General features: G+C 45.6%; 1 protein-coding gene across 2 annotated transcripts in view; it reads right to left on the bottom strand.

Annotated features, from left to right (window-relative positions):
• Positions 1-4,429: 4,429 nt before the first annotated feature.
• rpap1 (RNA polymerase II associated protein 1) overlaps positions 4,430-14,898 on the bottom strand; it is a 46,278-nt gene continuing 35,809 nt past the window's right edge. For both annotated transcript variants that reach the window (XM_036542002.1, XM_036542003.1), the window contains exons 22-26: positions 11,302-12,073; positions 10,129-10,305; positions 9,882-9,938; positions 5,447-5,647; positions 4,430-5,128 (exon numbers count right to left, since the gene is read on the bottom strand). In XM_036542002.1, coding sequence (XP_036397895.1) covers positions 5,498-5,647; positions 9,882-9,938; positions 10,129-10,305; positions 11,302-12,073 — 1,156 coding nt within the window. In that variant the 3' untranslated portion in view covers positions 4,430-5,128; positions 5,447-5,497. The remainder of the gene's footprint in view (positions 5,129-5,446; positions 5,648-9,881; positions 9,939-10,128; positions 10,306-11,301; positions 12,074-14,898) is intronic.

Below are 14,898 nucleotides of genomic sequence, written 5' to 3'. Positions count from 1 at the left end.
CTTACTACTATGTATGTATGGTGTATGTACAAATAGTGAAAATATATACAGAATATATATATACCGAACAGTGACAAACACAACCACACCAAACAATCGGACTGTCATGAAAACATGAACACTAAACACACAGACTACCACAAAATGAAACTACAAGATAACAAGGTTACAGAGGTGCGCTCTCTTCTCTATTGCTGGGTCTCTCCCCTTCGTCACCGCAGGTCGGCTCTCTTGAAACTCCCGCCGCCCCCAGGAGCCAATGGACAGAGGTGAGCTTCCGGCCAATCCCGTCGCTGCACATTTGTAATGGTCAAAGAGGCACACCCCCGCAACGAAACACAACCACAAAAACACTTACAAGAAACATGACGACCCAAGGGTCGTAACATGCCCCTCCTTAAAAAAGAAAAATCATATAATGCACCCCTGTACAAATTGATTTTTCTAGGGACAGGCTATACTTCCCTGGACAAAATGTCAACAATTGCATTTTCCAACCCCTTCTTATGGCGTATATCCAATGAAAAATCTATTAGTAACAGCGACCAACGCATCAGTCGTTGATTCACATTTTTCATTTGTGACAGAAATATGAGTGGGTTGTGATCGGTGAACACGATAAGGGGTAGTGAGCTGGAACCAACGTATACTTCAAAGTGTTGGAGTGCGAGCAAAAGGGCCAAGGCTTCTTTTTTGATTGTGCTGTAATGTTTTCTTGGAGAAATAACAGATCGGATGATCTATGCCCTGAGAATCCTGTTGTCCTGTAATCCATACAAAATCTAAATGTACCGTCTGGTTTTGGGACAAGGAGACACGGTGAACTCCAGGGACTGGAACTACATCTTGCGAGACCATTTTCTAAGAGATACTGAACCTCTTTATGCATGATGGATAAAGTGGGTTTCATCCGGTATGGATGTTATATAATTGGGCTATGGTCATTTACATCGATATCGTGTTTGATGACAGTGGTTTGCGGTGGATGATTGGAGAACAAAGGCAAGTGAATTAACTGCACAATATCTTTACGGGCGGAAACATTTCAATGAGACAAATGAGACTCTAGAGTCTCCAACATCTCAGAATTTTGCAGATGTGCGCAGGGCAACAAACCCTCCGATAACCGAAGACCATCCTCCTCAGGACTGTATGGAGGAACCACTGACACCAAAACGACAGGGACATCAGCAGACTTAATGGACGGCGAAGTTTCAGCCGTGTCTCTAGACACATAGGCCTTCAGCATATTAATGTGACAAACGTGAGTTTCCCTCCTTTGGTCAGGAGTACGAATTACATAATCAGTGTCACTAAGCTTAAGGTCTATGACATATGGGCCAGAAAATTTTGCTTGCAACGCAGAACCGGCAACAGGAAGTAAAGCTGAAGCTTTATCACTGGGTTTAAAATCTCGAGACACCGCATTTTTGTCAAAATGTCAGATGGTATGGATTACCGGATTTGGTCTTCGGCAACGGGCCGACACAGTCTAGGATGATGTGTTCAAAAAGCTCACCTATGATGGGTATGGGCTTTAAGGGAGTGGGCAGAACAACTTGGTTTGGCTTGCCTACCATTTGACATGTGTTACAAAATCAGCAGTATTTAACAACGTCGGCTTTCAAACCCGGCCAAAAGAAATGTTGTAGAATATAATTGTAAGTTTCTGTTATGCCCAAGTGACCAGCAAAAGAGGGGTCATGGGCTAAACTTAAAACATGCACACAGTATTGTATAGGAACCACAATCTGGTATGTTGAGTTCCAATCAAACTCCCTAGAGTGTGGTGCGGAGCATTTCCGCATCAGGATACCATCATCCATGAAATAAGCAACTGCTTGCTAGGTGATGGCTTCTTTCGCTACAGCAGAGGCCCTACATGTAGCAACCAAAGGGTCACTTTTCTGCTCAGCTATGAGTTGATCTGTACTAAGGCTGGGAGAGGTATCGAAGTAGTAGTTTTGACCAGTCAAACACTCTTAGTCGACAGACCGGACTGTTTGGACTGCGATTTCATCTGCAGAACAGGACAGACTGCGATAAGATGCCCAATCTCATGGCACCAAAAACACTCCCGAGTGCCTTTTGTAGGCGAAGGGTTCACATTCAGTTTTCGAGGATCTAAAGCTTCTATCCGGATTTCGTGGCTGAGTGGCTTCATGGCGTGGGGGTACAGAAAACAGTCTTATGTGTCAAAACATATTCATCAGCAAGAACGGCAGCTTGCGCCACAGACGTTACTTTCTGTTCGTTCAAATACACAACAATTCTTTCTGGCAGACAATTTTTGAACTCTTCTAACAACAACAGCTCTTTAAGATGATGGAAATCTGAAACTTTACAAGCATGCAACCATTTATTAAACAGACTGGCCTTTTCATGGGCAAACTCCACAAATGTCTGGTTGGTAGTTTTTACATGGTTCGGGGACAAACTCATATGCTCTCAATACAGTGGCCTTTACAACATCATAATCCAGACTCTCTTCAATAGACATCGCTGCACAAACCTCTCGCACTTTACCCACCAATTTGCACTGTAGCAATAGAGACCACAAATCCCTAGGCCAGTGCAGGGTAGCTGCAATGCGCTCAAACGCATTGAAATAGGAGTCTACCTCAGTTTCTCTGAAAGGTCGTACCAACCGAATGTGCTTGCTCACATCGAAATCAGGAGTTGCGTCACAGGAACACGAGCTGGCAAGCATACGTGTAGGAGAAACAGCCTGCGACTCACCTCACGTTCACTGATCTCTCGTAGCCTCAGCTTCAAGTACACGGAGCCGCAGGAACTGGGTTTCATGCTCCTGGCGTTTGATCTCCAGGTCTAACTCCTTGAGCTGCACAGACAGTAGCAATTCTCCAGTCTTCCGAGACTCAGGTTCTATGCCAGTAGGCAGCGCTTCTGTAGCAGCCTCCGCTCCTGACAGCATAGCGGGCCTATCTGTGGCAACACCTGACCCTGTTGACTCGGGTTCTGACAGGACCCCAAGCAAAACCAATTTATGGTATAACACATCTTTGACCACCTTCTTCGTAGCTGACTGTATCTCAATATGGAAAAAATCTGCAAGTATGTATAAATCCGCTTTCCTACAGCATTCAAACTGCTCTAAAGTTGGACGGACAGCAAATTCCTCCAGTTGAAATACCTCCATGTCCCCCACACGCAAAGTAAAAACTACCAACCACAACAAAACAGGCCAAAAGGACAAACACCTCAAAGAAATCCTAGCGGACGAGCCCCCATTTTATGTTATGTCCCCAGTCTAGGGGCGATAGGGCGCAACATAAGCCGTTTTCACATATGAACTCTGGACAATGTCCGCAGAATCAGGTCCGGACATTGTCCGGAGTTGCCCTTTCACACATGTAGCACACAATAGGAGATTGTCCATGTCAGACACGTTCTCACCTACTGGAAATACTGGTGACACGCTAAGGTCAAAAGCTTTGTCAATTTGATGTACGAAAGCCCCAAGTTATTTACATTTACATTTATTCATTTGGCAGACGCTTTTATCCAAAGCGACTTACATAGGTTACAGTTCTTTACAATGTTATCCATTTATACAACTGGATATTTACTGAGGCAAGTGTGGGTTAAGTACCTTGCCCAAGGGTACAGCAGCAGTGTACCAGCGAGGATTGAACCGGCAAACTTTCGGTTACGAGTCCTGCTCCTTAACCACTATGCTACACTGCCGCCCAAGTTATGGTAATGTAATATAGATGTCCCACAACGATATTAGAAGGGCAAGCTTAGGACAGATGCTTGGCACTCACAGTACAAACTGCTTCAAAATGGCACCAACCTGGTGGTGAGTGCAAGGAAGGTAAATCAACAATAATGCAATAAGCATGTCCTATGCTGAATACTGATCCACTTGCTGTCCCACCTCCTCTGTGGCAAAGTCAACATCACCTGACAGGTAGCTGCAGAGAGGGGATCCACAGTGCTCCACTCTGTCCTGCAGTCACCTTCAAAGCTGCAGGGGGTCTGAGATACAGAACACACCTGCATGCAGGCCCTGCAGCAGGGAGAGGAGAGGACACAGGAGCCCACCGAAAGAAAGACCACAGCGCTGATCGATGATTGGTGTGTGTGTGTATAGTTCCAGTCAAAAGATTGGACACACCTACTCATAAAAGGGTTTTTCTTAATTTTTACTATTTTCCCCATTTTTGTAATAGTAAAGACATCAAAATTATGAAATAACACAAATGGAATTATGCAGTGACCAAAAAATAAATCAAAACTATCTTATATTTTAGATTCTTCAAAGTAGCCAAAAATATTTTTAAAATTAAAGAAATTCATACATAGGCATCAGCTTCACTATTTATATTTGTTTAAGAAATACATTTCAAGAATTTAAGCAAAAGTCTTTAGATAAAAATGTCTTTGAATGCATTTTTCCCATTATCCTAATCAGGTGTGTACCTCGACTGGTACTGTGTGCGCGCCCTGGGAAGTTTGGCACAGGCAGACAGGCACACAGCAGGACATAAGGCCAAAGAGACACAGAGCTGTAAGTCTCAGTTCACCTGTCTTCCCCTCTTCTTGTTCAATGTGGGGTTCTGAAGGCTGAATGTTGAGTACCACCTGCCGCAGATGTACCGTATTGGATAAATGACTGTTATGCTGGGGTCTCCCCTCCTTGGTATTACATTGTTTTCATACTGCCTCGTGAAACACAGCTGCTATTACACAGTTAGCTTTGGTGTTCTAGCTGTAAGGGCAATGACTCTGGTATAAGCACTGAGGCAAATGGTCTTTTGCTCACTCACACAACAACTTTCCCTCTCAAAAGCTCTCAGTTGCATTATATGCAATCTCAATTAAATACCAGAAACCCGTAAAGATATGCTACAGTACATTTCTATTAAAATATAAAGTAACATGGTGCTTTGCATGTGGAAGTGGCATGCGCTTTTTTGCAATTTCCTCATCCATAAAGATCTATTTACTCTTTTCAGTCATTTTCAGCCAATCATACTGAAGGGAATCCTTAGGTACAGTTTCACAGCCTGTGTCTGTGCTCTGTCAGAGAATCCTGTGAAAGCTACTGTAGACACCTGTCTGGGCGGGCCGCTGCTGACACACCACTGAGGGCCTGGGTTTGCTGGAAGGAGACAGACATGCAGCCAGGCTGTCAGTTTGGTTTGGCTGACCTTCAGCAATATCACTGCAGCAGGGTGTGGAGGACTGCTTTGAAAAGTGATTTTACCCTCATTTGTTCTAATTGCCTCCATTTGTCAGATGTGCATTCAATTAAGAAAAACAGTGAAGAATGAGTTAGACATGAAGACAGAGAAAAATCATAGACTCCCAGGTTTCCTCACAAGAAGGTGAATGTACAAAATTATATTTCTTAAAGGTTAGACAGCAGTGATACTTCAGGGCCAAACAGGACTTCTAAGGAGCACAAACCCAAGCCCACCTGATAAGTGCCCTTCCAAACCACAATGCTTTACATCTCCCTCTTAAATCTTCAGTCTCTTGCCACCTTGTTGCCCTCCTCTGCTCCTACCACAGCCTCGAGTCTCTGGGCCCTGATAGGAGGCAGGTGATCATATGTCTCAAACCCAAGCTCACTCTTCTGCTGGGGCAGCTTGAACAGAAGGAGGTGGCCCTTCAGCACCTAGAGGCAAAGGACAGATGTCAGACAGGGCTGTTAATGTGTGTGTCTCTGTGTGTACATGAGTGTGCATGTGTATGTGTGAGTGTCTGCATGAGTGTGCATGTTAATGTGTGTGTCTACTTGAATGTGCATATGTATGCGTGAGTGCATGAATATGCGCATGTATGCGTGAATGTCTGCATGAGTATGCGTGTGTATGTGTGTCTTCATGAGTGTGCATGTTTATGTATGAGTGTGCATGTCTGCGTGTGAGTGTCTGCAAGAGTTTGCATGTGAGTATGTGGGAGTATCCGTATGTATGAGTGTCTTTGTGACTGTGCATGTGAGTGTGTGTCTACTTGTGTGTGTGCATGTACTGTATATGTTTGACTGTCTGCATGAGATGAAGTTCTGTCTATACAGTATATAATCAGAATCAGACTTTATTGGCCAGGTATGCTTATGCATACAAGGAATTTGACTCTGGTTCCAATGTCACTCATAGTGCTTTCATACAATGTCAAGGTGACAAGAACAAATGCCATCCAACAGTAGTGGTACAACAAACAACAACAGTAGTGCAGGACACATACATGGAATGGAGCACGGATGGAATGAATGAGATATATAAAAATAAATATGACCAATACTGTACAATAAGTTGAAGTGTATGAATAGAGGCTGTGGGTCCGTACAACGATTAGTTATAGACAACTATTGCGCTGTGATATATACAGCTTTTGCACAATGAGCAGAGATAAAGTGTATCTGAGTGCAGGCTATGGATATGTACATCTATAGTTGTACAACTATTGCACTGTGAGCATGCAGAACAGAGACGTGGTTGCAATGTCGCTAGTTCAAGAGTGTGATGGCTGGTTGGAAGAAGCTATTCCAGTGTTGGCTTGTTTTTGTGGCTGGTGATCTGAAACACGAAGGAGATCAAATATGATTTTGCCTGCTCGTTTCCTGGCTCTGGTATGGAAAAAATCGAAGTATTGACAGGTTAACTGTAATGATTTTTTTTGCGGGTAGTGGATGTGAGTTTCTCCAGCTTCACTTGCTGCTTCCTGTCTGTGAGGAAGTTGGTAATCCACTTACAGGTGGGGGCAGGCACAGTGAGTTGGGCAAGTTTGGAGTGTACAAACAAGATTCTTGCATAGGTCCCTCGGCAGTCAAGGTGTTGGAGAATGGGGCTCCACTGGCTCCCTGTAGCTGCCCGCATCATGTTTAAAGCCTTGACGCTTGCGTACAGAGTGGCCAACAAAACTGCACCTACCTACCTGAACTCACTGCTGCAACCCTCCTGACCGCTATGCTCTGCTGCCGAATGGCATCTGGTGGTCCCATCGCATTGCAATGTAAAATCACTATCTAGGACTTTCTCAACCATTGCCCCCCAATGGTGGAATAAACTTCCACACGTCATCTGTTCTGCTGAGTCCCTCTCTGTCTTCAAGAAACATCAGAAGACACAGCTCTTCCGCTCTCACCTGAGCACCTGAAACACTACCCCCTAAAGGAACTTCTCACATCTCAAACTGTCTCCTACTAAACTATAAATAAAATTGTAAAAAAATGTAATCTAATGGTTTAACATACTCGTTAGCTCTACTTGCTAGTTTGTACCTTGCCTGGCCAACCATTGAAACCTGGTCATGCAGTGCTTCTACTATTGTTGACTCTGTATGGTTTTTCACTTGTGTTGTATTGTACAACACAAGTTGTACAACACAGGGCATCAGGTGCCAGTCGGCTGCAACATGGGATTGACTGGCACCTGACTAGCTGTAGACCACTTGCGTTCAGGTTGGGGGCCCATGTAGCCCTTTTTATATTGCTACGGGCCTTTTAGGGTCTCTCAAGGGTCAACCCTGGAGCAGCAGGGCTTACTTGTTGCAGGTTTTTAGGGCACCTGTGACCTCTGGGCCCCTGAGCCTGTGCCCGATAGGCCCGTGCGGTAATCCTGGCCTGCCTGTAAGCACACATACATCTCCATAGACGTCTATGCGATGTATGCCGAGAGATCTGGAAGAGGTATTTAAAAGAGCGTTTTCTCATCTGGAAGACGTCTCTGAATCATCAAATTTAACAACAAATTACGGGTAAAAGTAAAACATCCGGAACATTTTAAACATTAAAAATCCCGAGACGGCAATGTTTTTCGTGAACCCACGTTCTATGGGCTCTTTTCCTCCTTCAGCAAACTATCATAACAATTGCCAGGGCTTTTTTCTGTTTGTTGAAATACATGTTCAGCAAAGTTGTTGAGATAGTAAGTACTTGAGCTTCTGTCTGTGCCTTATTTCTGCCGCTCTCTACTTTTTAAAATACCACTGATTACATATCTAGGACACTTGTCACGTTGGAGGACTGAGCGGCACGTCAAGCCTATGCTGAGCGTTGCATTGACGCCCCAAAGCTAGTCATGTATAAGCAGCTTAATTGTTCTGACTTTGGTAGTAGCTTCGAATTCTATGAAAGAAAGCAGTAACTATGCTGCATTGATAGCTACTAGACTCAAGATTCAGCACACATAACTGGACCACATAATTTGCTGCGCAACATGCAGCAAAGTTGTCCTCGCTAAATATAAGAAAGATTAAGTGCTCTGACAAACAGTGCCATCTTTGTACACACTAAAGAGTGTTTTACTCTTAATTTTTTTACTTTGTCTTATTCTTCCCATGTGGGTAGATGGAAGGGAGGGTTGGGGGGTTAGATCTGTGAAATATCTGAAATTAATAGAAATATTCATATATTCATATATCAATAAATCAAAACATTATGTTAAAGGTCACACGTATTTGTTGTTTGTCACATGTAGTAGGCCATTTTTGTGCCGGCAGGTAATGCTGTCCCTTTCCGCCAGCTACCACCACAAGTATATTTCAGACATGTGGGAAACACTGTTGTTGTATGGGCAGGGTGAGAATTGGTACATGTGAGGGCATAATTGTTGGTGCCAGGTGTGAAATGGAGTGGGTCAGGGGTGTGGCCATTGTCTCTTTGAACCAGCAGAACACATTTAGTTCTTCAGACAGTTGATGATTCTCCATGGTGTGGGGGGATGACTTCCTGTAGCTGGTGATGTCCTGCAGTCCTTTCCACACTGATGATGGGTGATTGGCTGAAAACCTATTTTCAAGCTTTTCAGAGTAGACCCTTTTCACTGCCCTGATTTCCTTTGTCACTGTGTTCCCTGCCTGGTCATACAGGGTCCTGTCTGCACACCTGTAGGCCTCCTCCTTGGACCGACAAAGCTTTTTGGTGGTGAATCAAGGTTTGTCATTGTTGAATATGATATGAGTCCTTTTGGGGATGCAGATGTTCTTGCAGAAACTGGTATACGATGTCTGTAACCTTGTCCAGATCAGTGGCCGCCAGTTCAAAGACGCTCCAGTCAAAGCAAGACTATGTTTCCCATGTTAACTACAGGTTTAGCAGATTTTAGTTTCTTCCTATATAAGGATAAGATGAACCAGGCAGCAATCAGAGTCCCAGAGTTGCGTGCAGGACAGAGCGATAGGCATCCTTTAATATTGTGTAGTATGTTGCTGTCCCTGGTGGGACACTTAATGTGTTGTCTGTATTTTGGCAGTTCTTGGCTGAGGTTTGCTCTCTTAAAATATGGTCGGTTAATTGCCGTTGTACCTCACTCACGCAGGCTTGCTGTGGAATGTAACCACTGACCAGTATTATTCCTGCAGTGAATATAATGGTTTGCAGTCTATGAACAAAGTTTCCACATCTGGACAGCATGACTTATTTAACACTGTGACATCAGTACACCAACCTTCATTAACGTATAGGCAGATTCCACCACTTCTCGATTTCCCCGACAGCACTGCGACGCAATCCGCTCTGTGTATGTGAAACCCAGGGAGACATACTGCACAGTCCAGCGTAGAATCACCAAGCCAAGTTTCCATGAAGCACAGGGCAGTGAAGTGAAAGAAATCCTTGTTAGATCCACTGAGGAGTAATGGCTCAACCATCTTGTTCCACAGGGAGCGGAGATGTGCCAGGTGGATGCTACGTAGCAGAGTCCGGAAACCTTGTTGTCGGAGCCTGACCCTCTGCATCTCCTGTATCTCGCGTAGAGAGCCGCTGCTCCGCTAGCTAGAATGTCCAAATAATCCGCTGAATGCGAGTTTGTCTCTGCTGTAACCAGTACCTCATACTTTGTTTTTGCATATATGTTCCGATACAGCATATGTAAGAAAGTGTGTGTGTGTGTGTGTGTGAGACTTACATCGTCTGTCAGGTAATAGGCCTTCCTCAGCAGCCTCCGGCGCGCTGTGTCTACGTCCTGTCCGGACACAGGGGCAGGACAGGAAAGGGAAAAAATGAGAGGAAGACTGAGACAGTTTGAGAGAATGACAGAGGAAGGTAGACAGAGATTCCACTTTGAAGTGCATGGTTTTTCAATATTAGTTTTTAGGTCTGAGCACACACCATGTCCGGTCTGGCTGGGACTGCTCTAGAGGGCGGGCAGGTACCTGAGGCACTGCATCCTGGGAGAAGATGAAACTGTTGAGGTGGGCCAGTGCCACCACATATAGCACGGGGCACCAGACCCGGCGAAGAGCCCCCGTCACCAGGGAGCGAAAGTAGAGTCTCAGCAGGGGGAGGCAGTCCTCTGGGGGGGAGGTGAAGTTCTCCAGAGGGACAGGCAACTAGGACACAAAAAGTGGGAGCTGTTACTAGTGGAGCACATGACCTTTTCACATACTGTATTACCTCTGCACATTGTGTGATATTAAAACCTGGAGGCTAGCTAGTCTGGCTCATTTCATGCATGACAAGTGTAGTCATGGTAAGCACACATCAACAAGTATCCCCACATTATAGCTCCTCTTGTTTATAACTTGATGAGCTTAGTTCTGCAATTACAGTGGTACAGCTGGTAAGATAACTGACTGTAAAATATAATTTCAGAATCAGAAAGTAAAGGTCAAGTCTACAAAACTGGGCAAGGCATTCCATTGGAATATCATTTTACTCAACATTACTCTTGAAAATAAACTGCAGAGCATAATGTAATCTAAACCTAGCAAATTAAAACACATCCCATGTACAGTATGTGGTTGAAGAAAAGACTCTTACACTAGGAATAGTAGAGTATGTATAGAGTATAGAATGTAATTCAAAAAACCATTACAGATTTATGCAGTGGTGCAGCAGGGTTATGACTGAAGCTGCATTCACGGAGGAGTTACACTGACATATTCTTGCGTTTAGTTGCAGTATTGCAGGATGTGCCAGCTGACTATCTGCCTTAGAGCGGACTGCTAAAATTCCCATGCTGGATTGTGAAACCAGCCGGTAACTGGCATGCAATGTTACACTGGAGAAGCTGTAAATGAACCTCAAGGCCCAGCATTAATTAGATTTGTCTGGAAACAGAAATGTAGTGTGGATGTCTTGTACCCTGCCTGTGGGGATTATTTACACAACAGTTGTTAAAATCTGATGCATCACAGTTTCCATCCTTTACACATTTCAAAATAAGCTCATCAATTTGTATCAAAAAATGGAAAAATGTGCAAAAGGACAGTGAATGATGCTGTACTGAAGACGGCCAGAGAGTGAGAGATGGAGAGTTAGAGCATGGAACAGTTCTAATGTCAGAACAGCAGAATGAGGGCTAGGGGCCTCGCCTACAGCCTTACCTGATATAGGGGGACCCTGAGGGAGCGAAGCAGCCCCACATGCTCACCAAATACAGCCAGCCTCATGGTGGCACTAAAGCGCCGCTGCAGGGGGAGCAGCAGGAAGCAACCAAAGAGGGGGTCCCCAAAGGACACAGCCTCAAACTGGCTCAGCATTGCCAAGTACAGGTCCTGAAAGGAGGCCAGGCCAGGCAGGGGCACATCCAGGTCCAGCACAGCCAGCTGCGAGGGGCGCATGAGGGTTCGGAGGAGGGCCCATCCAAGCTGCTGCACGGGCCGCTCCAAGAAGAGGTCACTGGAGCACAGGAAAAGGCAGGACAGGTGTGCCAGTTTGGCTGCGGGTGGCACGGTCCTCAGGGAACCCTCCCGCCAGCTCTCCAGCAGCAGCAGCCACTGCAGGCAGTGCATGGCCAACTGTACTGAGGCCGGGGGTAGGGACTCTACCAGCAGACTGCCTCTGTCCGCCGCACCCATGCGCTCGTACAGGCTGACAAGCGGCAGGTACGGCCAATTGGATGGCAGCACGGGCCCAGAGAGCTCTGGGAGGAGCCAAGAGCGGATGTAAGGGGTACGGCCAAGGTAGGCATCCCTGGATCTAGTAACTGCAGGTTCCAAGTGTGCCAGGTGAGTAAGATAGCATGCCCGCAAAGAGGGGAGCTGGGCGCAAGCAGAGTGAAGCAAGGGGCCCAGAGAAGAGATGGCAGAGGAGCTTGAATCCTGGAGCTGCAGCTGTGACAGCTGGGCTGCTTCTGGTCCCCCGCAGCAGCCTTCCCTGTAGAAACAAGACCGGAAACACAGCACCCAGCAAAACATCATTACACAACGGCAATATGCACTAAGCTACAAAGCAACCTCAAAGTAACGTACAGTGAAGAGTATCACAAGATGCCTTTCAATTCATATTCTCAGTTGTCAAATAATTGACAATGCATATATATTAGACACACTGACATGAGAGCACTGTCAGGACAGTATGAAGTTTGTGCACACAATCTAATCACACTTGGCTCTCTGGCACCACCTGGTGATGACTGGATTACATTACCAATTATTGGCCTTTAGCAGGTGCTCTTGTGCAGAGTGGCTTACATAGGTTACATTTTTTTTACAGTGTTGTCAATTTATACAGCTGGACATTTACTGAGGCAGCTGTGGCATCAAATCGGGCAACCGGCAACCTTTTGATTATGAGTCCTACTCCTTAACCACTATGCTACACTGCCACCCTGGATTAAACCCGTGGAACCCCAATGAAAATGTCACATGCCATGTCAAGCAGAAGAGACTTTTGTTTTTTACAGCGGCTGCATTCATACTCAATTAAGATGAGAGGGCTGATAAGTGGCTGCAGGGCCCCGTAAAGGTGGGTCTCTGCATACTCCACACAGCCAGTTGCAGCGCTGCACACTGTGCAGCTGCTGCTGCTAATAATGGCAAGCCACAGACTCCAAGCATGGCCAGGCCCCCCCCCTCTGTGTGGCAGAACACTTTGGGGACTCAAATCAAAGATCTGGGGGAAAAAAACTGAATTGCAGATCCCTGAAATTGGGCTGAAACTCAAAAACACCAAAAAATGGGACAATGGAAAAACAGAGTCAGGAACTGCTAGCATGCATTTTTCTGATTACAGATGAAGAATCTGAGGCTGATGCAGACCAGACAGCATGACAATCTGCAAGATGCCTCCAGCACCCAAACCTAGCAGACCATCCTTCAACCCCAAGAATGCCACTGTGTGTGGTACGTTAAAGCCTTTTAAAGCATGCAACAGGCTGACAGTACACTGAGGACAGAAATGGCCAGAATGATGGATAGTTTGATGAAAGACAGTTCCCTACTCCACTCTATCATTTTATTAAATATTTAAACAAGTCTGGTACTGCTCATTTCAGATTCAGATTTCCTTTATTGTCATTTTATCACGCACTTGCGTACAATCAAGAATGACATAACGTTTCTCCTGTACCAACAGTGTACATAAATTAAGAAAGAGAATAAGAACAAGATATATCTATATACATTAAACACTGTACAAACAAGGAGTGTACTGTAAATTGTCTGAGTTTTACAGCAGCATGTATTTACAGTATATTTGGAGGGGGATAGCAGCATGTATTCTGCCAATAAATTATCTTTATAGTCTGTATAAAAAGTGCCAGGTGCAGGGTGAAAGGGATTGCACTGGTGTAGAGAAATGAACCATTAACCCCTATGGAAGGGTTAATGATTCAGTGAGGGGGTTGGGGGGGGGGGGGGGGGGGGCAAGAGTGTTCATGATCCTCACAGCCTAGGGTATAAAACTGTTTAGAAGCCTGGTGGTCCTGGTACGGATGCTTCTGTATCTCCTCCCCGATGGCAGGAGGGAAAACAGGCTGTGGGAGGGGTGGTTGGGGTCCTTCGTGATTCAGGAGGCTCTGTGGGTGCAGCGCTGATTGAAGATCTCCAGCAGGGATGGGTGAGGCGCACCAATGATCTTCCCCGCTGTTCTCACTATCCTGTTCATCTGTTTCTGTTCATAAGTTGTGCAGTTTCCGAACCAGACAGTGGTACAGTAGGTCAGAACACTTTCAGTGGTACCCCTGTAGAAGGTGGTGAGGGCCGGAATGGGTACGCTGGCCTGCTTGAGCCTCCGGAGGGGATGGAGTCGCTGTTGGGCCTTCTTGATGATGGTCATGGTGTTAGTGGTCGAGGACAGATCGTCCGCCAGGTGCACTCCCAGGAACTTGATGCTACTGATCCTCTCCACGGCCACGCCATCTATGGTCAGCAGGGGGTGGTGCACTGTGCAAGCCTTCCTGAAGTCGATGACCATTTCCTTGGTCTTATCAACATTCAGGGAGAGATTGTGTCTGTTGCACCACGCTGTCAGCTGCTCCACCTCCATCCTGCATGCTGACTCATCACCTTTGCTGATGAGACCCACAACTGTAGTATCATCAGCGAACTTGATGATGTGGTTGTTGCTGAATCGGGCAGTACAGTCGTGGGTCAGCAGGGTGAACAGCAGGAGGCTCAGGACGCAGCCCTGGGGTGAGCCTGTGCTCACTGAGATGGTGCATGATGTGTGGCTGCCAATTCTGACTGACTGCTGCCTTTGTGCCAGGAAGTCCAAGATCTAGTTACAGGTGCCAGTATCCTCCAGCGACCTCAGCTTTTCCACCAGTTGCTGTGGTATGTTGGTGTTGAAGGCTGACCTGAAGTTGATGAAGAGGAGTCTGGCGTAGGCATCCCGGTTTTCCAGATGGGACAGGCAGGCTTGGGGAGTAACGGAATACATGTAACGGTGTTACGTAATTAGGATACAAAAAAAAGGTAACTGTATTCCGTTACAGTTACAGAAAAAAAAAGATGTAATGAGATTACGGATACATTTAAAAAATAAAAAAACGGGATTAGCAGAATTACAATTTTAAAATACATTTTAAAATAAACAACAATATACTACCATGCACACGCACACACATTACAACACTTAACGAGTCTCACAACACCACTCTGGTCTCAAGAGAAACCACAGGCAATCTTACAGTTGCCAAATCATTATCATGGCCTCTAGTGAAAAAATGCTCATTGGGTGGAAATTTCGCCATTAGTTTG

The sequence above is a fragment of the Megalops cyprinoides genome, chromosome 12, assembly GCF_013368585.1.
Source record: "Megalops cyprinoides isolate fMegCyp1 chromosome 12, fMegCyp1.pri, whole genome shotgun sequence".
Classification (NCBI taxonomy): domain Eukaryota; kingdom Metazoa; phylum Chordata; class Actinopteri; order Elopiformes; family Megalopidae; genus Megalops; species Megalops cyprinoides.
The sequence above is the reverse complement of the archived record's forward strand: the minus strand, read 5'-3'. Positions and strand labels throughout refer to the sequence as shown.